This window comes from Manacus candei, unplaced genomic scaffold, assembly GCF_025592945.1.
Source record: "Manacus candei isolate 608988 ecotype Guabito, Panama unplaced genomic scaffold, ASM2559294v1 h1tg000056l, whole genome shotgun sequence".
NCBI classification, from domain to species: Eukaryota; Metazoa; Chordata; class Aves; order Passeriformes; family Pipridae; genus Manacus; species Manacus candei.
This window is the reverse complement of record NW_026138104.1, coordinates 3,157,943-3,182,261: the sequence shown is the minus strand read 5'-3', so window position 1 is coordinate 3,182,261 and position 24,319 is coordinate 3,157,943. Positions and strand designations below refer to the sequence as shown.

General features: G+C 40.7%; 1 protein-coding gene across 12 annotated transcripts in view; it reads left to right on the top strand.

The window, feature by feature from the left end:
* Window positions 1–1,338: 1,338 nt before the first annotated feature.
* The window catches only part of ADAM22 (ADAM metallopeptidase domain 22), a 136,668-nt gene continuing 113,687 nt past the window's right edge, over window positions 1,339–24,319 (top strand). For 4 of the 12 annotated variants that reach the window (XM_051802557.1, XM_051802558.1, XM_051802556.1 and 1 more), the window contains exons 1-3: window positions 1,343–1,808; window positions 3,085–3,242; window positions 19,345–19,421. In XM_051802557.1, the coding sequence (XP_051658517.1) occupies window positions 1,724–1,808; window positions 3,085–3,242; window positions 19,345–19,421 (320 nt within the window). In that variant the 5' untranslated portion in view covers window positions 1,343–1,723. Of the gene's footprint in view, window positions 1,809–2,818; window positions 2,907–3,084; window positions 3,243–19,344; window positions 19,422–24,319 lie in introns of those variants that run through there. The other 8 variants (XM_051802555.1, XM_051802553.1, XM_051802550.1 and 5 more) reach the window with 5 other exon arrangements.

Genomic DNA, 24,319 nt, shown 5'->3' with positions numbered 1-24,319 from the left:
GGACATAAGGAAAAGGTTCTTTGCTGAGGGGGCAGTCGGTCACTGGAACATGCTCCCCAGGAAAGCTGTCCCCAAGTCTGTCAGAGTTAAAGGAGTGTCTGGATGACACAGTTATATGGTTTATTTTTAGGTAGTCCTGTGAGAAGCAGAGAGTTGGACTGGATGTTCCTTGTAGGTCTCTTCCAACACAAGATATTTTAGGATTTGCTAGAAGAAGAAAAAATTCTGTCCCCAGATGTGACAGAGCTAGTTTTGTTCAGAGGGGGACAGTCTGCCACAGTCCTCAGCAATGTCGAAGATCTCCCAGTAAAATAAAACTAGGAAATGATGTTCTCTGCCTGATTTCCTAAACAAACCTGGAAACACCACCCATAAAATTAAAATATTATTTCTCTGAGGGATCAAGCTTGTCAAATCACCCATTTCTAATCAATATGTACAAATAAAAGGGAACTTCAGATATACAGGTCAGGATTTTCTTCCTCATGAGTTAGATCCTTCAATGTGATATATAAATTTCTGCAATTTATTAAAGTACTCTATTTAGAATTAATCTTCAGTGCTTATCATAGAAGTATTTTCTTAGCCAAATGGTATAAGATGTAAACAAGAAAGGTTTGCAAAGAGAGGGACATAAAACCTTTTTCAGCTCTATTTTGGCTAATCACTTCTAGCACACACACTTTTTAAAAGCCTTTTTCTTATTAGTTGGTTGTATTTTTTTTTAAAGTATTAAAAATTATTCTTGAAAGTAGTGAAGGGTTTGACCAAAATAGAGTTGGCATACTAAAAAAGGATTGTATTAACGAAGCGTATGTATTATAGCTCACCACATTCCCCGAGCACACAGACTGGATAGAACTCTTCATTCATTGTCATTACTTAAAAGCAGCCAGGCCTTGGCTGGTGCTGGGTTGGTGAACCTTCCATGTGTGACATCTACACTAGATCTGAACACTGGTAATGGCAAGAGAAAAAAGAAATATATGATGTACTGATCCAGGAAATCAGTGTATAACTGTACTGTGTAACTACTGCCTAGCAGGTATAATATATATCTGATGTCATGAATTTTCACAGAAATACTGGCAGAAGAAGCTGTGAAATAGTGTGCCAGTGGGGACAGTTTGGTCTAACTGAAATAACCAGCGGCTGGCTGCAGCCTGAAATATAAGGATTTATGACTTTCATAAGAAGATTGAAACATCATATTATAGTACTGATTTTTCTTTCTATAAATGGCACTTCCTCATTTTCTTTACCCACCCCACCCATGCTCCTTTTGACACCCCACAGAAGAGTTTTATAAGCTAATTGTGCACAATTTCAGTGGCTGCTTGAGGATTTAATGGATATATCTTTCTTGTAGTGCGTGAGTGTAGTGTAAACAGGACAGCACAAAACTTATTAGCCACTTTGTGAATATATATTTCCAGATGCAATACTGTGCTCTTATCCTCAGCTTGTTGGACTGTCATTTTGTCTGTTTTCATATCATGGAAACAAATTGTGAGAAACTGAATTTCCTTCTTCTATGCTGTAATTGCTTCTTTTAATAGATGATCTGTGTAAGTAAGGTAAGACCTACTGAGAAATCGGGCCAGGAGCCCCGACTTTCCCCGGCGGGTGGCTCTGGGAGAGGCGGGTGGCCGCTGCCAAGCCCCTGTGCCCGGAGTGCGGTTCCTCCTTGAGGAGTGCATGGAAGGCACCCCAGCAGACAGAAATGCTCCCAAGAGCAGAAATGCAGGTGCCAGGTGTTCTGGCTGTTGTCACTGCAAGCAATACAATTAATATTGATCTGCATAACGGTAGGTAGTTTGACCTCTTATTCTCTTGCCTGGGTCGCTATCGAGCTGCATCTGCCATTGTGCTGCTCTGACACCCCTCCTCTTTCCACTCGCCTCAGCTGCGTGCCATGGCAGTTCTTGCTATCGCCCTTTCGAAAAACGGCGGTGGAAGGAACGCCTTAGGCAATAGCCACTCTTGTACCATTTTCAGAAAGAAACGCAGTTAATTAAGAAAGGTGAGATACACAGTACCGCGAGGTAGCCCTGCTCCCCTCGGCTTCCCGGTAGGTGGGAGTGTAGAACTGGGTTGCAGATGCAGCTATCCCTCCGCTGAGGGAGAATAATCCTCGCGTTTCGGGGAACAGACATCGTGGAGACTCCTTGACACTTCTGCCTCTTCCGCAGTCCAGGAGAGCGTGTTGTACCGCGAAAGGAACGATTCTGCGTTGTAATCCTTTTCTACTCTCTTTGTTAGTCCAGTGGAGAAAGCCGGGAGGGAGTAGAAATTTAAGAAAGGAAGAAGAAAGGTCATAGAGAAGGAAATGAAGGTTTACTCTGAAAATGAACACGTAAGGGGAGGGGGCTGGCCGCAGTACGGCCAGAGGGGGAGGGAAAACGCTCCGGCTGCCTCCCCAGAGACACCCCCGCCTTCACCCGCAGGTGGGGCTGCCAGCGGAGGCAAGTTTTGCAGCGGGGGTTCCCTTACCCCGGAGCAGTGCGGTAGCGGGGCGGGGCGGCCCCACGGGGCGGGGGCTGCGGAATCCCTGCAGCGCTCCCCGGGCTCCGGGGCTTCCCCTCCGATCTCGCCCCGCTACCTCACACCCTGGCAAACGACTACATTTCCCAGCACTTCCCTCTTCCAAGCGGGCTCTGCGGGGAGCCTCGGCGGCTCTCGCCATCTCCTTCGCTGGCAGGGGGCTCGGCGCGGCGGCGGGGCGGAGCTCGGCAGCCCCGGCCCCGCGGCCCCGCAGCCCCCCCGCCCGTGCAGGCGCGGAGCCGGCGGCGCTCGGCGGCGGCAGCCGGGGCGGCACACGGCGGCGAGCGGGGCGGCGGGCAGCGCCATGCGGGCTGCCGCCTGCCTCCTCTCCCTGGCGCTCTGCGCCCTGCCGGCGGCCCCAGGTGAGCCGCGGCCGCGGGGCAGCGCCGCCGCACTCGGGGCGGGGGCGGCGGGGGCGGCGGGGAGGGGGGGACGCTGCGCCGAGGCTGCTGCGGAGCCCCATGGAAACGGAGCCCCCGCAACAGCCTGCGCGCTGGGGGCGAGGGCGCAGCCGGGTGACGGTGCCTCTCCCCTGCCCAGGAGGCTCCGGGCCAGCGACAGCGGGGCGGCGGGGCGAGAGCCGCTTCGCGGAGCGGGAGAGCATCAGGCCCCTGCGGCTGGTCTCCGGCGAGGGCGGCGGCGGGGCGCGGTGGCCGGCACTGAGCACACGGGTGCGGAGCGAGGCGGCGCGGACACAGGTGAGCGCCGGGCGGGGAAGCCGCGGGGGGAGAGGGGCCCGGGCACGGCCGGGGGAGCGGGGGGAGAGGGGCCCGCGGCAGGGGCGGCGGTGCGGAGGAGCCTCGCCGCACCCCTCCGCAAGGGTGTTTGTACCGCTGAAAGATAACGCTTAGTGCACTGCGATGCTCGGCGAGACGCGCGGCTCGATTTCCCGCAGGAGTGCTGGGAATGCCAGTCCTTCCGCAGCGGCGCCCGAATTAGTTAAGATGGTCCCCGTGCCTGGCAATGCCCTCCCCCGGCCGTCAGCGGGGGCCCGGGCGGGCACAGCCCGCTGCCTGCGGCGGCCGGGGCCCCCGAAATGAAAGTTGCGGTGCCTTTGCGACAGCGGGGCTTAAAACGCTGCAGCTTAATTTCGGCTTTTGGCTGAAGCGTGGGGCAGGGTGGGTTTGTGTTCCGTGGGCTCGGATGTGATTTTAAAAATAGAAATTGGAAATCGGAGGGGAATTGCTTGAAATACAACATGTGAACATAACATAGCAATTTAACGTACATATTGCTTGCTACCCAAACCGGAGTATGTTTTCAAATTCTATAGAGTCATAGAATCGTTCAGGTTGGGAAGGACGTAAGATCATCGAGTCCAACCATTAACCTAGCAATGTTTATGTTGTAAAACATATCTGTGTTATACGAAGACCAATCCCTCTAACTTTTAACAAATAGCCGCCCCAATTTGTATTAAAATACAGTGATTTTCATCTTGAGCACTACTGATCATGTTTGAGGTGGTACATGGATGTTACATCTAAAGATAAAAAAACATTGAGTCCTTGCTGTTATTGAAGAACATAAAATTTGTGCATTTGAAGCAACTGCTGACATCCAAGATGAGTTGCAGGCCTCCATTTCTTCCTTTTCCAATTGACTGCTTTGTGTTTAAGTAACAAAATAAGTGAAAAAATTGTCTCATATTTCTTTTTTATAATCCATAAAGTATAACCACTGACAGCTTGTATTCTTTCTGTGTAGTTAAATAATAAGCAGGCTCTTCATAGCATATTTATTAGCCTCTGAATGTGACTTATTCTATGTAAAGATTTTTCAGATGTGAAGACCGTATTTACAGTACAATAAAATAGGATTCTTAAAGGTCCATAATGCTTTGCTTAAAAAAAAAAAGAAAAAAAAAATCCTCTAGGCATTTCAGGATTCTTTGAAGGCCCCTGAACAGTCACAAGTTGAAACACTTTGTGACATGTGTGTTTAAAATATAGTAATGGTTGCATTTCACTCTAGTATTACTATTAAAATACTTCTCTTACAGAAGAAACTGCTATTTAATGGGTTTTATTTTTCTGAATGTCTCAGCTTTTGTTCACCAGATCTTATGCTCATAAAAAGTTTTCAAGTCATTCTCACCTAATTCAGTTGTTAGTATGAATATTACTCCAAGCAGAAAAAAAAAGTAACACAAATGGTTTAAAAAGGGTTAAATGCATTTATTTCACAGCAGCCCCCCCACGAAACCAATGTAAATATGTAAAGCTCTTTGTGCAACTGTAACTTTTCTTCCTGATGAAGAAGTTTCCCCTCTGCTGCTTAAAATATCTCCAGCCTCTCCTGTGGTATCTGATGGTTGTTACTCACTGAAGGATACGGTACCTGGCAGTGCACTGGAGAAAGAAAATTGCAGAGCAGGCCAAACTGAGTGGAGCAGTACTGATTTTCTGTGATTCTGGCACAGGGCATGGTTACATCCTAATTGCAGGATATTGCATCCCTTGCCCAGAGATCTGAGTCAGCTCGGTGGTAATGGACCAGCAGTGTGGCTGACTTTGCTTAAATGAAGTTTTGTAGAAGCTGCATTTAGGAAGGTACTTCTGTATTGTTGGTGTTAACTGTTGCAGTTGAGTAATTTAATATCCTGACTCCTAAAGTCTAGCATCCCATAAAAACCCCAACACTCTTACCTCTGCCAGAATGCTTATCAAAGTTATGGACTGACTTCATGGAGTTAACTTTTATGGTTGCTTTTGTGCGTGTGATGAAAGTCGCATAAAGTATAAAGATGCTGGATTCTGCTCTTACACGAAGAGACACTCATGCCTGCCCTGAAGAGTTAACAGCCCAAGATCAGTGGCATATGAAGGGTAGGGGAACAGAGGTTCCCTCTCCATCTGTAACATTTCCATATGTATTAGTTTATTTTATGATTAAATAAATTCTGTCTCCATGCCCTATTCTATTCATTGCTAGTAATCTTTGAATAGCTATATATGAGAGTTAGAAAAAATGGTCTGGATTAGATTTCAAACCAAAGCTAAGGGCCTTCTGGATTAATTTAGGGAGGATGCTTCTTGGAGGAGGTTGAAGCATTGAGGAAGAATCTTCAGTGAGTGAAGGACGAACAACCATGTCTAGAAAAATAGAGATACCTGAATGGGAGGGTGCAGTCAGAGGACTAGACAACAAGGCTGTAGTTTAGAATTAATGTAAAACAATCTAATTGTGTTTTGAGTTGGATAAAGATAAAAGGAGAGAGAGAGATAAACTGCATTAAACCGGATTGGATTCCTTTAATTCCTGGATGAAAGCTTTAGCTGCAGAAAGGGCAGAAGTTGTACAAGAAGGGTACAAGCCTGAGTTTGGAATTGCACAAAAGGAAATGAAGATGATCATGCAGGGGAACACGGAAGCAAAGCGGGGCCTTAGCAAATCTGGAGTTTTAGAACAGGCTTAAGATGGAGTTGAGCCAGAGGAGTGTAATACGATAAAAGGAGGTCAGAGCAGCTAATTAAAGGCAGAAGTTACTGGGAAGTGATGGATTGCAGATTTCCAGACATGTGTGGTTTGTTTTTATCATTTGTTGAGGATTTTCTCTAGCAACATCCTTTGTTTTGTTTGGTTTGGGGTTTTTGGGCCATTGCCATTGCCATAACTGTTGAGTGACTTCTCAACATGCATGCTTTACTATTAAATATAAAGAAAGTAATCTGTGTGCTCATCCTAGAAGCCCAGAATGTAACTGCTTAAGAAAAATTAATGTGCTTACAGTAATAGTTGTCAAACATTACTGGACTTCAGAACATAGCACAAGGCAAATGTTGTAGGCTATTACATGTTCATGTTATTAATGTTTGAACGTACAGTATATAGTGGATATAGGAGAATTCATGTGACTTTGGGTTTCTGCTTTTAATTCCATTGTGGAATAGAGTCACTACCAGTATCTGTGACAATCCTATGTTTCAATTTCTCTGTTCCCCAAAGGGGGCCTGTTAGCAGCTGCACAGAACTTAATCTAAGGAGTAATCAAGATAAGATATATCTAAAAATATGCTAATATTATATAATTATTAATACAATCCAGGATCTTAGCAATGGACACTTAATTTACAGTTGCATAAATAAGCCTATTAGAAGATGAAAGTCCTCTATGTCAGGGGCATTCAGTGCAGGCTGAGCTAAGATTTTTGTGTTTAAAAGAAAGAAAGATCCTACTGTGGACATTTATAAGGAACCTTTTAACTCTGTGCCTTGAGCTGTATTTTGGTATTGTAAAAAGCACATGGGAAACCACAAGTTTCTTAATATTCTCCTTTAGTCAATACTATGCAGATGTGTTTTTCGTTAAAATGTGACCGAGCTGTGTCTGGAGACAGAAGTGTATGTTGTTTGTAGTTTTCTGTGGATCCGATGTTCTTGTTGGGAAGATGAGGTCCATTTTCCAGCTGATGATTAGAGTACCAGACCACTACATGCCTTCACCTAACAGATGCCTTCCCTGAACCCTCGGTATAACTTGAAAGTGATCTTGCTCTCAGCTGGAGATTGCCACTCAACAACACCAGTGAAGGGTCCCAGTTCTCCTTAAGGCCAGCACTTCATGGTCATGCTAGTAGGTCTGCATACACAGTCTGAGGGACAACATTGTTCCTCTTGTGGCTTTTATTGCATTATCCATTTTTGATATATCTAGGTGTTGATATGGAAATATGTGAGATTTATAATGATTTTCAGTGGGAACAAGGTTCTGACCTACTATGGACATAGATTCCCTCATCTCTGCTGTTATGAATGCCTTACACAAACATAGCAATTTCGGTTTGTCAGGCTGTTTTTCACTTGCTCATTGCCAGTTGTCATGAAGGTACGCTGGATTCCTTCCTAGAGAGTAAAAGGGCTGACCTGGTTGTAGAGAGCCTGGTGTGAGAGGGCTCCAGGACTGAGCTGAAACAGAAGTACATGTTGTTTGTAGTCCAGAGTGAGTCAGTAGTTCTCAGCAGAGAATTTATTCGCCTTCCACAGCCTGCGTTTCTGATTTGTTTGTGACCAAATGATAGAATTGCAGACACCAATTTGGAAGCATGGCTTGCAGATTTCTTAAATGACTTCTTATTGATAATAATAGTTGCAGTGAAACTTTGCTCTGTCATGCTGAGTTTGCATAGCTCTGCTTACACTTAGAGTTGAAATCTTCATTAGTTATTCAGGTGTTACCTAGTCTTTGCTATTGGATTCTCTTACTCTTGTCCTCTTGCTCTGGTCTTCAACAGAATATCCCTATTCTTTATAGTTACTTCTGAAACTGCTGACTTTGTTTAAAACACTCTTGCTTTCTGTTCTGATACTTTCAACTTCTGTTGGTATTGTAAGTTACTGTGTCAGGTAGCTCAAACAACTAGTAATTTTTTGGTTAAAGTATGAGTGCTGACTGTTGAGTGGTTTATAAAAAATCTCTAGAGTTTGGGACTGATGGATGGTGACTGTTGAAAAGAGAAGTGTCATGAGAAATTGCCCAATTTTAAAAATTATTTTCTGCTCACTTAATCTAATGACTGTGGTCTCTTGGAGAAACTTGGGTGCAATTTTTGGTCATCCTATCACAAAACCAAAGGGCAGAAGGCTAAACTGGGCTATAGTGAGTAATAACATGCTTTTGGTTTGTTGCTGAATTTGGTCTTCTTCCTTCCTTATTGCCTCTTCTTCCTCTTCCCTTAGAGTTTATAAGACATTAGGCAAAGTGTGTGAGATACTTTCCTGCATGTTCACTGTATGCAGTTCTGCAGTATTTGTGTAGGGGTAAGATACTTCACCAACCTAGCAATACTTTATGAATATGTAAATGATGGTTAAAATACCCATACTTTTGATGCAGGTCTTGCCTTCCTGAAAGCCACACTTTGCTATAGATTGTTGAATGATGCAAGGGCATTTAGAGTGTCCTTTGATTTCTCAAATGTAAGAGGGACTTTCAGATACACCTTTTTATAAAATACTCATAGTGTGTTTTGGTATTTTATAAGCAAAGAATATTTCAAATTCCTAATTTATCCTTCTCTGCAAGCTCAGTGAAAGTCTTTCCCTGCTTGATAATGAGATTTGTTATGACAGTAAATGCGTAAGTCCAAAAAAATCACCCATCAAAAAACCTCAGGTAGCCGCTGCTTCAGAGTTCATGTTGCAGAAACATTGTATCAGGACTTAGATTTTGAGGGGTGGTAAAAAGACGTAGGTATATTTGAAAATCCTAGTTTGGGTAAAAGGACTGCATGGAAAATCTTTGTTTTGTGTTATCTTCTCTTGCTTGTGCCATAGCAGCATTGAAAAGAGAGATCTTCCTAAAGCTATGGCTTAATCGCATAAAACAGGCTTATCTACAGTCAAGAAGAATCTTAAAGGCTCAGATGTAACAATTCATATAGAAAGTATTTTCCCAACATTTGCTCGTTGCCATGATCAGTGTAGTAACTGAAAAGTCTGATAGAGAAGTCCTTTCTAGCTCTGGTAATCAACATGTCTGTATTCACTCCTACTCTGTGTTGGTGCCCGTGAGTGCAGGATCAAACCAAATATTCTTTCTGCCACTGTTTCACGGAGTATACATGTTCTGGGACCTCTGCAGTGGCTAATCAGCTATATCAGCTATAACACATTCATGGTGTAGAAGCATGTTGCATTACAAGGAGTGTCATGATAAACTTTGCTGAGATTTAGCCAAATTATGGATAAAGTACATATGATGTTAACATGCACTCTGAAATGTTTTCCACAAGATCATTATGGACATATGTGTACACAATCATGGTAGATCTGGTATTATATTATCCTTCTGGTTGTCCAGGTCCCTTTGTAGTTTTCCCAATAATCATACCACTCTTTAAGTGACTCAAAACTAACAACTTTTTTTAGGGCTCTGCTTGTGAAAACATTATCGCAGTTATCCTGTCAAACACTGCTTAAAGGTCAATAGAACTGTATAAAACCTTCAAAAGCCTGATAAGGCTAAACTCTGTAATTTGTGGGTCCTTGTGGCTAGTGCAGTCTCAGTGCTTTTCCCTCCCAAATCAGCTCTGCTGAGTTTTGTGGTCCTTCCACTTAGTGCAGCCACCTTGAGAGGATGGGGATTCTTTGTCCTCCACTCCTATAGGTTTGAGACAAAGTTGCTTCTCCCAGGTAGACTGCCCTTCTGCTTCACTGGAAGTAGTTCACTGGTCTGTTTTCAGATGATTTGGTTGCCAGGCCAGGTCCATGTGTATTCTCTCAATCTGGATAACTGTGGATGCGGAGGGTAAAGTCCAGCACTATTAGAGGATCAAGCTTACCAGTCTTGGACACAGGATTGTGGTGTCTTCCTACACAATATCTCTTTCTCATTCATCTACTGATATGGTTCAGTGTTTTTGTCCCTAGATAATATTTTTTCAGTATCGTATTTTCTAGAAATAGTGTATTGCTGGTTTCTTGCATGTTAATCAAAACTGCTGTATTTAACATCTCCACAAATCACTGTAATTCCCAACCTGTCTCCCTTTTCTCTAGTTTTGACTTACATAATTTATTTTAAACCAAATCAAATTTGCTATGATTGTCTGTGGAAAACTTTCAGACAAGAAAGCCTTCAGAGCCCTTCTAGTTATCTTCTTTTCTTTGGCTTGCCAGTGGCCTCCTGGATACTGTATGGATACACTGTTCTGCAGAGATGTCTTTTGGAGCACACATAGGATCACAGAGGCCTGTCAGATGAAATTTTGCTCTTCATAGCTGCAGATGCCCCCTGATAGTACTCCTCTGAAGCCACTGCAATAGTTGCATTAATCTGAGCAGGATAAATCATTGCTGCAGGGATGAACTGTGCAGTGTCAGCTGTGCTGAGCCACAGCCAAGCATGGATGTGGGACAACATCTTTCTCCTCAGATGGAGGTATGTTCAGTGCAGATGAGAGCTTTGCACACAGAAGATTACATCTGTGTAAGATTTTAATGCTTTGGTGGGAGGACTGTGTGAGGGAAGGCTCATTTTTTTTTTCCCAGAAACTTTATTGTTGAGCATTGAGCAGCAAAGGTGGCTGAAGTGCTGCATGGGAGTGCTGAGCACATGGACAGAATGTGTTCTACCAAGCTGTGGCATGCACTCCCATGATGGGGGCTTGCTGATTGGGTAAGTTCAAGTGGAAAGCCCATGTCATATGAATTAAAGACACGATTGATTATGTAGAAATCCAAGAAAGTGGCAAATGACATAGAACCATTTAACTGTTGAGTCATTAAGAGTGCAGCTTGAAAATTGGATTCAGTTAAAATAAGTTAAAGAAGCATGGCATTGCTGCTGGGCATTTGCCATCATACAGTGAAATTTGATGATTCAGCTGGTAATTTGACCAGCTCTGATTTGTCTACCTATACTAAATTTTATTGTACAGTATCTTTCCTTTTTTAATGAAATGAGTGTTGCTAGACCAGAAAACTGTAGCAAGTGGCAATGCTTTAGAAAACACATATTCCAGAATGAAGTAATAATACAGGGTTTAGGAAAAGGTAAATGCCTTTTAGTGGAAGTGTGATGTATAGTAGTATGGAGGCTACAGCCCTGACTCAAAAATTGCCCAGGAGAATAGTAGTATGTAGAAATACACTCTGTTCCAGAAATGTCTCCTTAGAGTATTTCAACCCCTGAAACTCTATGGGAATAAAAAAAATCCATCAGCTGTTTCAGAAAATATATAGAATGAAAATGTTGATTTGTTTTGATCTCCTTGTCTGTATCAAGAGGAAAAGGAGTTTTGAAGTTTGCTTTTCTTGCACTTTTCAACTTTAAGCAGGACTTTGATACTTAAATGTAGAGGGTGAGTCATATTTAAAAAGTATTATTGTGGAATTGATTGAGCAATATATTGGCATGCCTAACAGTCTGCAAGTTTTGTCAAGCTCTTCTTAGTCTGTGATGCTGACAAGATGTTACTAAACTTTCTGCTCGTGCCCAGAGCCGTTCATGGGAGAAATTAACCGTGTTGGGAGGCTTTAGGTGTCAAGTGTAGGTGTCAATTTGTAATGTAAAGGTAGCATAATAAAGGGGTTTTATAGATTCCTCTGGTAGTGGAACTCTGTTCCTTCATTTGTGAAGCCTACAAGAGATGCTGAAAAGGGACTCTTAAAATGTTATTGATTCCTTTCAGAGCTTGGAAAACATGCAGCCAAAAATGACCTCAAGGCACCATCTGCTTTGGCGAAGGAAATGCGTTCACTCCTCCCGACTCTTAGATCCATTGAGTTTTCCTTCTTGCCTAGATGGGGTCCTTGAGACAATAGCCCTTTCTGCAGATAGATGACATAGTGGTCCAGATGGGTCTGTGCTGCCTATGGTGCTTGCATTACTGCCCTTGTTTTGTGTTCTCTCCCCCTGCAGATGGGTGGTGTGTTGGTTGTTTGCCTCTCACGCTGCAACTGTGCACAACTAGTGGCTCATTTGGGTTCCGCTGACTCAAAACTGCCAGACATCCTTGGGAGAGGAGTATTTCACTGAGGAAAGGTTGTCCTTGTTCAAGTCCTTTCCATCTGATCTCATGTTTCTTCACAAGGAAGTATTTTCCCCATCTGATTGCACTGTCAGGTCCTGGGCTCTTGAGTGAGATAGATGGAACACATTGCACTACTGCCGTTGCAGGTAGCATTCTTTTTCTTGTTAGATCTGACCCTCTGAAAGCCACAGTTGCAGTGGAAGGCAATGGAAACTGTGGTGTTCCTGGGGAACAGGATGAGTATCTGTTTACGCCCTTTCTTGGTTTTGCAAGTGTGATGTCCAACAGTTATCAAAGTTTTTGTATGAATTATGGCAGGAAAAGATTCTGAACTTTGCAAGTTTCCATTCCTGATTTTTGTTTCTTTTCTGTTCGTGACCCTGTACTTGATTAATCACACTTATAACAACCTATTTGGTCATACTTTCCCTAGTCATTAGTATTTGATGAAAAACCTTATTGAGTGCATTTTAAAAATACAAGGTTCAGCAGGCACCAATTTTTCTGCTTTTGCCCCAGTAGTGATATTTTTAAGACCTCTTGCAAATTAGTTGTATGTAACCTTTTATACATAAATCTTTGCTGCTTCCCTTCCAGAAAAAGGGGAAAAAAATAAATACGGCTTCCCAAAAGTTCTTGCAGTTCTTTCTTTCACAGTGATATGAAGACTTGCAGTAATTACTCTCTTAGGAAATCAAAAGTTATAAACAAAATTTTAGAATCAAATTAACATCATTCTCTATATTTAAAAGCACGAGTGTAAGATCTGGTGCCACAGGGCTTTTCTGGTGCTGGAGACAAGTGTTAGATTGCCTATTGGGAAGCAGCATCTTGCCCATTCAGTTACTTAAATTTGTCCTATTAGATCTGTGGAATCAGATGGTAGCTCATGCTAAATTTGCTATCAGTGACAGGCTGATAGTTTTCCTGTCTTCATTGTTCCATCATTTAACCTCGTGTGAATTTTTGAGAAAAATGAAGTGGAGTTGAGGAAGTAGAGCAAGAAAAGAAGGTTTCGAGGGAAATGAGAATTATTTTTTCTTACTCAATTTGTTCTAACTTTTTAAAGAGGCTCATAGTTTTGGAGTGCTGGGTGGAGGTCTGGGACGAGCTGTGTGAGCAGATACAGCCAAGTTCTCATAGCTCGGCATTACACCCCTGTAGGACCTGAGAAGGATCTGTGCTGCTGCCCAGGCACTGACTCTGCAGCAGTGACACCTGCAATACATTGCATTAGTTCATACTTGGGACTTTTTTTCCTGGTGCTGTCCCCCCCCTACTATATTGAGCAAATTTGAACAACCTTTGCTTTCAAACACACAAATAAACAAAAGAGTTTTTTTGGTTTTTTGCTTTGGTTGTTTTTTTTTTTTTTTTTCTGTTGATAAGACTAATTACTGGCATTTTAGAAGTACAAGTAGTTCTTGCTTCTGTCTTAGAGTTCATTGATACTATGATATTTATATGGAGAAAAGCTATTTTAGGTCATATTTACGACCACAGTGAACTGGACTTTGGCACTACACTCCAGCTGATGGTGTTTCGGTCTCCCTCTGCTCCACCCTCACTTGGCATGGAGAACAGATGTGATCCAGGATTAAAAAATGAACATGGACCTATTAAAATATTTTCTTATTTCTAGCTTTTTCTCAGAATAAATAACTTGTTTACTAAATGTACCCCAAAGAGTCAGCTGTAAAAGCCTTTTGTAAAAACCATGATTCTTTTCTGCATTTTTTCATTAAATAAACTGCCCCCCACCAAATGCCCCATAGATATTTAGATTTATGCAATGGATAAAAAGAGAGAGTTTGCATGAAGAATGAAAAATAACGGTGATTAATACACCAAGTGCCTATAAATATTGCGAGAATGCCAGGGAAAGTAAAAAAAGAAATTTTGTAGTTGTTTAATATGCTATGATATGTGGATCCAGTTCAGTGACACTGAACTTTTGATTAAAATTAGATATTTGCAAATGGCAATAGAGAAGACCTGAGGAAATCATGTTGCAGCTATATTTTATTGTGCATTTTTTAAAGAAAATTCTTTCACTTTGGATATTTATTTTTAGTATTAGACCTAGGCTTATTTCTGAATTTTGTCTCTGAGCAAAGTCTTAATTTTTTTTCTTCCCAGTACAAGTAAAAAAGTCAGTTTTAGAAAAAATTTCTTACTTTACATACAGCAACAGTGTACTCCATAACTCTGGATTTATTACAACAAAAATGAGGCTGAAAATTGTTCTTTTATAGTGTGTACATGTACCAATTAGCACTGTATTCCTCTACTCTAGTATAAATTTAAGTGTAATGATTATTTTCAAACCAGCAGTTAAGTCTTTTTTAGGTAAATCTACTAAAATTTTTAGTATATTTGTCATTTAATTTCACTAATATATTTATTTTGATTTCCTATTGGCTTATCTGTGTCCTTACTGAACTAAAGAAACAATTATTTCATGCACACTTAAAGGATTGTTAGCAAGCTGAAGTTTCTGTTCTGTGAAATAGAGAGGGGGGAATTAAATTAATATCTAAGAAATCTATTATTTTCTAAATGTGACTAAATCACCAAATGCCTGCTATAAAACCTCATTGTTCTTGCAAACTCTAAAGCATAGTTTTTAAGTTCTCTCTTCCTGTATCATCCTGTATTATTTTATCTCTTGATTCTCTTGGTGCTTTTCTTTCAAGTCTACAAGTTTGATCAGAATCTTTTAATTAGAAACCACAATGCTATAAATAGTAGTAAATATAAAATTCTTTACATCAAAGGGCAAGCATATAAATAGGATTTTCTCCTCTATTTTTTTTTACGAAAGACTTTGTTCTTTTTTGCTGGAAATTGTTATCTCTTCCAGCAAAACTTATTAAAAAGTATCTAAGTGCTTTCTTAAGGATACTTCTAAAGGAAGAAACATGTTACGAGGAATTGCACATTGCATTATGATATGTTTTTAATTATTTTTCCTTATTTTATGAGGAAAGATATTAGTCATCATGCTACTGTGCTGCTTTCAGCATTCAGCTAATTATACACAATGTGAGGAAAATGTCTAAATTTTTCCTTACAAAATTCTTGTTAGTTTGATTATTTGTAAGTGTTTCACTGGTGATTAAGGTATTTGACCTATTTGAAATGAAAATCTTCCAGGCACATTTGAGGTTACCTCCAGTGCAGTGCAATGATGTTGATCTGCAGTGATGTATGTTGGTTGTAGTTTGATGTACATGCATTCCCTTCGCAGACACTCATTCTTCAGGGCCAGTGTCTGGAGAAAGCTGAACCCCAGCCAGAGTACTGAAAGGACATCATTATTCAGTTGTGTTTCTTTGTAATAATAAGTAGTCATATTTGGTACTGATTGCCCATCTCCTCTGTTACTGCAGTGATTGATCCCTGAGGCATGGAGCAGGTGATTTAAAATAATTGGAATCACATTGCTCTTGGTTTGGCAGCAGGGTTTGCGTACCACTTTTGTTTTTCTAGAATTCAAGCTTTTAATCTTTGTTTTAGATAAAATACCATTGTACTTAGTGAATTGAAATAATCCTTTACACTCCATTTACTTTTGATTCCTTTCAGACATTCACTGAGATGCTTAAACTTAACAATATTTAACAGAAGTTAGCTCTCTCATAGTTGCATTGAATGCATGGGATGCTTAGTATTTCCTTCTGGAGGGGCTTGCAGGGTAATATAATTTATGTGCCACTAGAAATTGCATCTGAAAGTACTGGAGCTAATTTCAGAGTTGTTATTGATGTTTTCCTTCTTCGGTTGCTTGACATTAAAATTTCAGAACTTTTTGATTGTGTTGGAGACATGTCGTTGCGCTCTTCCATTAAGTTGTTAGCTTCTCCTTTCCTGGCTCTTGTTCATGCTCTGCATTGAGTACATCTCTCCTGGTCTCCAAGAACTCCCCTTTTATGACTCAGTTGTCAGCTGTTGATGTGTCAAGCTGATGGTTGTTGGAAAAGCCTCAAATTTTCCAAGAGAATTCCTTGGTTTGAGAACTGAAGGACATAATTGATTGTCTTGCTTCAGTGATTTAGAGAGACCTTTGCAGGTGTCTTTCTTGTTACTTCTGTTTGAATGAGGTGGTATAGATGGAAAAGTACTTATTTCCTTCCTTTGGGTTCTTTTATTGACATATGTCTATGAATGTAAGCTTCCTTTGCAGCTGGCCAGTTTACCTATTCACTGAGCAGGCAGGTAGTTGAGCTTAAAAATAATGTAGAGCCAAGGCTTTTTAAAATCCATTTCTTTATTTTGTGGTTCTTAACAATTCTTCTAAATATCTGGTTATCTTACAAAATGTACTGACCGGAACTCTTAAGGGATACGATTTTTTTATGCTGAATGAGATTTTTTTGTCTGCCATCGAAAGTGGGAATCTGTCTTCCTCCTCAGTCTCTCTTGGGTGTGACCTCTGGCTTCTTTGCATTGCATCTACCTCATGGTTTCTTTGGATCAACTTATTTGTCTGACAAAAATTGGACCCACTCCATGTGATGATTAATTTTCTGATGCTGATCAGACTTTCTGGCTAGTCGCATGAGCTGACAAGGGAGAGTAGGTGGGAACACATGGCCAGGATGGGGCAGAACTGCTCATTTTTGGCAGCAACCCACAGCGTGCAGTGTGGCAGTGCTTTACAAACAGATATCAGGGCTGAAGGAAGGGCTGCAGTTCCTGGAAAGGGCTGAGTTTGTCAGGCTATCCAAAATGTTTTGGTATCTCAGTAGGCTTGAAATACCCTTGGGATACACTTGATTGCATTTGAGCTTAAAATTAATGGTAAGCTTTCTGGGTTTGTATCATGAGTCTTGAGAGATGGTTACATCTGTGTAATTTTCCATATTAATTTCTTAAGAGGTATTTTCTCCCTTAAATCTACATCAGTAGTTTCTGTCAGGGAGTAACTGATCCAGGGTCACCTTAGAAATACATTAGCCTTCTAATTGTTTATATTAGAGACATGTTCAAGAGCGGAAATCTCCCAGACCAAATCAATATGGTGCAATATACCTAGTGGTTAAAAACCAAACCAAAACAATCTAGTCATTTTTGCTTTTATGGTCTGTGAGGTGAATACATTTTAATGACAGATGTTACATTTAGTATATGTACATCTAGAAATCCATGTTAGGCTTTTCCTGTTTTTACTGACTAATTGTCTTTTGATACCAACATATGGTTGTATAGAAGACTTGGTTATACTGTGTAAAGAAATCTGAATGATGACACATAACAAACAAAAAAGTGCTGTAGAATGTTCTTTGCATTTAATAATGTAATGATGATAAGCAAACAACTGGATTGCCATTACTTGTTGATCAGAAGGATGTTGTTGCAGTGCAGGTAGGTAAATGAAGGTTAGTTAAGGTTAGCAAATGTGCTGCAGTGGAACAAGGGAATGACAAAACTACCATTGGCTCCTTTTATGTTACTTGATACTTGGCCTGTCACATCCTGTTTGTGAGCAGCAGCTTAAGAATTCACATCTAGCAAGAGAAGATGAAATTTTAAAATCATTCAAAGCAGACTCTAAAGCCTGAGAGGTAAAAAAGAAACAACAATCGTAATTTTATAATTTGTTGATGGTTATTTTTACTGTATTTGTGGCTGCATAGCTGCTGCAGGCCAGAAATAGCTAAATGATGGTCCTACATGTGGGTGCCGTATGTGCTGTGGGTGTCTGTACATTCTGTGGTGTCTTTCATTGCCAGCTGACTGTGTCTTTTTTATGTTTGTTGGCTTGCTTTTTTATTATTTTTAAAATCTTTTTTGGATAGAAAGTAGGCTTTTAATATTGATGGTAATTATTCACTGAAATTATTTGCCAAGGTAAGCTAAATTATATGTTATATTCAGTTAGTTGGTCAAAGACTATATAATTGTGCAAAAAAGAAGGTCTTAAATCATTCAGAAATTATAAGAAGCACTTAGCAAAGACCTATGGCCTGTGTTAGGTGTAATGGGGATAGCTGAAAGGATATCTGACACTGAATTATATCTACTGAGGCACTTTCTAAGAAGCTTTCCAGTTTTACTGTGTCCTTCTGAAGTGTAATGTAAATGTGTGGATTTTCTTGTCATGCAATTTTGCATGCATGTCCACTGCAGTGACACAGCCACGCATTTTTATAGAGGGCCCTGAGCCTGAGGGTCCTCTGCTAAGAGAAACTGTCCTGACATTTGTTTATTTTTTTAAAGCATTCATCATGTTTGTGGAAACATATTCATGGTTGTTGTCTTTTTTATTTATTAATACTCATGCTTATATATGTAGACATAAAAAGAAAATTTTGCTGTAGGGCAACTAAAAAACGTAATAATCAAAAAAGTCATGGTTCCATTGTCTTTCTGTTTCTTTGATGCTGTTCCTTTCCAGGGAAACTGGTATTCTCAGCTCTTCTGGATTTAATGCCTATCGAAAGCCTGCCAGTAGTTTTAGAGAGTGAATGTGATGATTCACATTATCCCATCCTGTCCTGTGTTTCCCAGAGTTTTCAATAAATCATTTGTTACAGTTGTACTATCCTGTATTGTATTTATTTGGAGAAGTGTAGTTGAGAGTTGTTAAGTGGTTCCTTAGTGTTTCCTCTTAGGTCCTCTGTCTACATGCTTCAAATCTTAATGTGCAGATTTCAATGGAAAGAAAATAAGAACAAAGTTGATACTCCTCCAAAGTGTCTGCAAGTAGCTTTTCTTATTAATTAGCTACATAACATGGCTGTTCTGTTTCTTGAGAGTTGTGTTGTGTTTCTATTGGATAGCTGAGTATTTTCTTCCACTACTATTAGAATAAAACACTGTTTCTGGCAGATCATGAGTTATGAAGTATTCCCATGTTTGTCCTCTATAGGACTGTGAAAGGAATTCATGTGAGGAAAATATATGGCAAAGAAAGGAAGAAAAGAAAGAAAGAAAGTTTCTACCACCCATTTTTCTTTGGTTTTAGTGACTGCTCAGGGGGCTGGAGTTTTGGGGCCCTTTTAGAGGAGATAGGTTACAGGGTGGTGAGTCAGAGCTTTACAGAAAATGCAACTAATCATATTTTAGCCCATTGCTATGGTCCTAAATGAGAGTCTGTCTGAATGAAGTTTCTGTCAGGTAATGTTGGTGAGAATTGTGAATGTATATGTGACTGACCAAACCAGTAACGTCTCAGCTGTTCTCCACCAGTCAATGTCCAGAGTCAGGTTAAGAAACATCTGTATACTTAGTATATATATATTTTGTTTCTGCGTTCACAAACCAGTACAATATGTTTTGTTGTGGCTGAATAATAATTCCGGTCTTTTCTATATTGCAGTCTACCCACATTGCTCGAGCCAGCTTCCAGGTTGATGCTTTTGGATCATCTTTCATCCTAGATGTGACACTAAACCAGTAAGTAATGACTATCTTACTCTGCATTTGTTCAAGACCTGGTGCCAGTGAAATGTAATTTTTCAGTCGAGGTTTTAGAGGCTATGTTATGACACAAATGCTATTTTAGGTAGTGAGTTGATCTATAGTAGTATATTTTAAGTTCTTCTGTTATTTTGTTGAGTACCATTGTAGGCTTTGATATTCCCATTTTTGATACTTAGTAGCTATTGCAGTGTAACTAGCATTTTAGTATTATAATTTCATTTCACAGTCACAGAATCACAGGATGGGTCAGGTTGGAAGGGATTACAGTGAATTATCTGGTCCAACCTTCCTGCTCAAACCAGGTCATCCTAGAACTCATGGCACAGAATTGTATCCAGACGGTTCTTGAATATCTCCAATGAGGGAGACTCCACAATCTCTCTGGACAATCTATTCCAGTGCTCAGTCACCTGCAGAGTAAAGAAGTTCTTCCTTATATTCAGGTGCAACTTCCTGTGCATCAGTTTCTGCCCTTTGCCTCTTGTCCTTGTCCCTTGTCTTTGTCTCTTTGTGTCTTGGCACCACCGAGAAGAGCCTGACTCCATCCTCTTGACACCCTCCCTTCAGATACTTATAGACATTGGTGAGATCCTGTCTCAGACATCTCTGCTCGAGACTGAATAGGTCCAACTCCCTCAGCCTTTCCTCATAAGAGAGATGCTGCTGTCCCTTAATAATCTTTGTTGTCCTCTGTTGGACTTGCTTCAGGAGTTCCATATTTCTCTTGTACCGAGGAGCCCAGAACTGGACACAGAACTCCAGGTGTGGCCTTGCCTTCTTTCAGTTTACCATAAAAGCAAATTTCTCATACAGAGCCTCCCTGGATATTAAAAGGTGGATTTGCTGAAAACTGGTGACTGTGAGCATTTTAATAACCAAGTGTAAACCAGACCAACATTTAAAATGTATTTTTTATTATTTTCCTGTGAAAAAATCTATTTCATTCAGGAGGTTGTATATATTTTTCTTCTTTTGCAGTTCTTACTCTCCATAGTATATTCTGTGTGTATATTTTAAGAGATCTGAGAAAAAAACAACTAATTTTTTTTGAGAAGTGGTTTGCAAATTTAGACCACACTAATTTTATAGTTGAAAAGTTGTTGAATTCTTGTAAGCAGCAAGGTTCAAGATTTTAGTTATTCTCTGGAAAAAACATCAGCTTAGTATTTATAACTGAACCTCTGCTAATATCTAAAGCATGCTGAAGCAGGCCCCTGTGGTAAAATTAGCTCTTATGTGTAGTATGCATTTGAAAAATGGTGAAGGAGGTATGGGGGACAGAGTGGGGAGAAATACTTTGAAATACATGGATTATCAGAAAGGAGAGACTGTCCTTGCTTTTGTCCATCTTCTTTCTTGTAGTTTCCATGTTGTTTAAAGGTTGGTGTATGTGACTTGTACATATAAATATATCTGAGCATCATCTGCAGTTACAATATCAGTGGTGGTCAGTCACAGTAAAAGTGTTTATTCCTCCATGTGGTTCCCCAAATTATGGAGGAAATAAAGTTCAAAATTTAAATGAGAGTAGCAAACAAACAGCTTAAAAAAAGCCAGAAACTAAAATATACCCACCTCCTAATGATTGTCCTCATATAGTTTTTCTTTTTTTTTGCGACTTTCCATATGGGTGTTATTTTCTCTATTCTCTTCAAATCCATCTTTTTATCTGACGGGTTCTCTGTTTCCTTTGCTACATTTGCCTGTGCTATCTCCTACATCCCCCTGTTGTGTACCCTTTTGTATTTTCAATTCTGTTGTGTTTCTGTATTTTCCATCTCTGTTCTTACTCAGTTCTCCAGCATCACACATTTCTTTCTCTTATCTTTACATCAGGAATAGTTGTCCACTTTTCCATCACCACAGGTACCACACAAAATTCTTATTTTACTTGCAACCTTTTCCTTGGCAACCTTCTGTACACTGACAGTTCAGGCTGGCAGAAATGTTCAGCATCTCCTACTTGTCTCTCTTCCCTCATTACCTGATACCCTCTGTTTTATCTCTTCACTTCACCAAAGGACATGCTACTATTAAGCACAGCATTGCTAGCCAGTCAAAACAAGTCCTACCCTACTCTGCACTGGTGTGGCTTCACCTTGAATATTGTGTGCACAATATAAAAAAGACATTAAGCTATTAGAGAGTGTCCAAAGGAGGGCCACAAGGAAGGTGAAGGATCTGGAAGGGAAGCCTTACGAGGAGTGGCTGAGGTCACTTGGTCTGTTGAGCCTGGAGAAGAGGAGACTGAGGGAAACCTCATTGCAGTTACACCTTCCTCATGAGGGGAAGTGGAGGGGCAGGCACTGATCTCTAATCTGTGGTGACTGTGACAGGAGTTGAGGAAATGGCATGAAGCTGAGTTAGGGGAGGTTTAGGTTGGATTTTTCACCCAGAGGGTGGTTGGGCACTGGAACAGGTTCTCCAGGGAAGCGGTCTCAGCACCAAGCCTGACAGAGTTCAAGACACGTTTGAACAATGCTCTCAGGGACATGGTGTCACTCTAGGGGTGTCCTGTGGTGTCCTCTAGGGCCAGGAGTTGAACTCAGTGATCCCAATGAGTACCTTCCAACTCAGGATATTGTATGATTCTCTTGAATCTGGGTGTTAGTTGAAGCAACTTTCCTAGTCCCTTCCTCTACCACCTCTTACAAGAGTGGCCTGCAACCAAAGGCTGATTTCTGCAGTGAAACAAGCTGGGAAAGGAGGTGGACAGGGAAATAAAAAGAAGCAGAGCTAACACTGATATTTCAGACATCAAGAAAACTGAGACCTGGGACAGGAGTGTTCTGCAAGTTCTGGATACAAGTGAGAGGAAGGAAACAAAAAAATTTCCAACTGGCATTAAAGTGTAGCAGTTTTAATTTAACACTGAAGTCTGCATGCTTTCTCTTGCTCACTTTGGACTCAGCCAGTTGTGAATGTGCATTTGTTCGCATTAAATGCAGATGTCAAATACACTGAAGCATAATGTGGAATGATAATAAAAAATAATAATAAGCTGTTATAATTATAGTGTGGTTTCCTTTTTTTTTTTTTTTTGCAATGATGGTGGTATTTTCTCCTCATAAGTCACCATTTGTTCTCTCTTCCTTTTTTCCCCAGAGTTGCCATAGTGTCTCTACAATGAGCTTTTTTTAAGATACAGTGTTTCTTTTTAGCTTTTCTTGCCTGTTCAACTGGCTGAAGCATTTACAAAGAAGCTTTCAGATCATATCAGCTGTATTTTTAAAGGGTTCAATCCCTTAGGCAGAGGTTAGGGATGCATTAGTTGTGTCGGTGTGTTTATGAATCCATTGCCTCGATATCCTTATGCGTTCAGGGCTGCACCTAATGGAGCTGTTTTCTCTGGCTATTCCTTGTTAGTGCTGCCTCCAGCACCAGCAGAGCTGGGGCCGGCTGGCCGGGCAGTGCAGGCAGGTGCTGCTTGCAGCCTTCCCACTCCCATATGTGTCCAGTGCTGGCCACTGACCCAGACCTGTGCAGGAGTCACAAAGCAATGAAGTGTGCTTCCTCATTTTTTTTTTTAATTCCTTCCCCTTGAAATTTTTAGTACTGTCATGTCATCCATGGCTCCGCAAATGGCTATTTCTTTCTTCATGCGGAGTATTTCTTCTTAAATGTATTTCTTCTTAAATTACACTCTTATCTGTGCTTGTCTGGAGAGTGGATGGGCTCTGGGTGATCACCCCAGGTTTGCTTTGTGATAGCCATCATAGGTAAGAAAGATGCAGCATCAATCTTCATATAAGGGCTGTGATGTCTCCCATCATGGAGACAAGCAGAGAGTGTTTCTTAAGTATGAGTTTGAAATGTGGTCCCTTCTGAGGTGCAGTGTGGACATCAGGTGCCCTGGTGAGGAGATGCTTGGCCTTCAGAAAGCTACCTAAAGCATCTGGCTACCTGCATGTACTCTGGCTTCTCATGTTGTAACAAAAAAAAGCCCTTCCTGATCATGTCTTTTTTTTTTTTTTTTTTTTTTTTTTTTTGTGAGAGTGAACACATTGATAGCCTGGGATCCTCAGGTTTGTGGTGTTGAGGAAGTACTCTGAAGGGTCACAAGCATAAATAAGGATTTCAACTTTATATTCAGTGCTTCAGGACTGCTCTGTCCTTCCTGGTGATGCTCAGTCACTAGGATGGAGCATAATCAAAACCTGCTTTCTCTTCTTGTAACACAAATTTAATTCCTCTGGTCCATGTTTTAGTGGAAAGTAATCTATAAAGAAGTAGTAGGCTGGGCAAGATGTGGTCAGAAACTGCCACTTTAGGAAGCTCACACGTCTTCTCTTCCCATTGAACAACTGGCTGTGTCCCAAAGGAGTACCAACACTGTGTATAAAATTAATGGCCGTGGTGATCAACTACATTCAGGAGACTGAAAAACTAAACATCAGGCAAATTTTAAAATCTCTGCAATCATTCTATTCTCTATGTAGAAAATAAACACCCTTTTCTCTTAGTTTATCAGCAGATAGGCAAAACAAAAAAAGCTTATTCAGAAAATATTGATAGATCTTTTGTATGTATCAGTCTTAATTTAACTTATTTCTGGTTAGTAATACTGGAAGGTTCCTGGAACTCCAGCAGTTGAATTATTTTGTCTCACCACTGAATGTTTTTTGCAGCTTCTGCTGAGAGACATACAGACATTCCTCATGCTTTGTGGGCAATGTTTATTAGGAATGCCTTTTAACTAGTTTTGCAAACCTTACAGAATCAGATTGTAAACTTCCTCTAAAAACCCTGAAAACAGAAGCAGAATAAAAGGCAGCCTGACAGACAAGTGCCAGCATTTTCATGAGGCAAACTGCTGAAACCTTGCCTGTAATTTCTCTTGGCAAATGGTCTCCAACACTAATATCAATGTG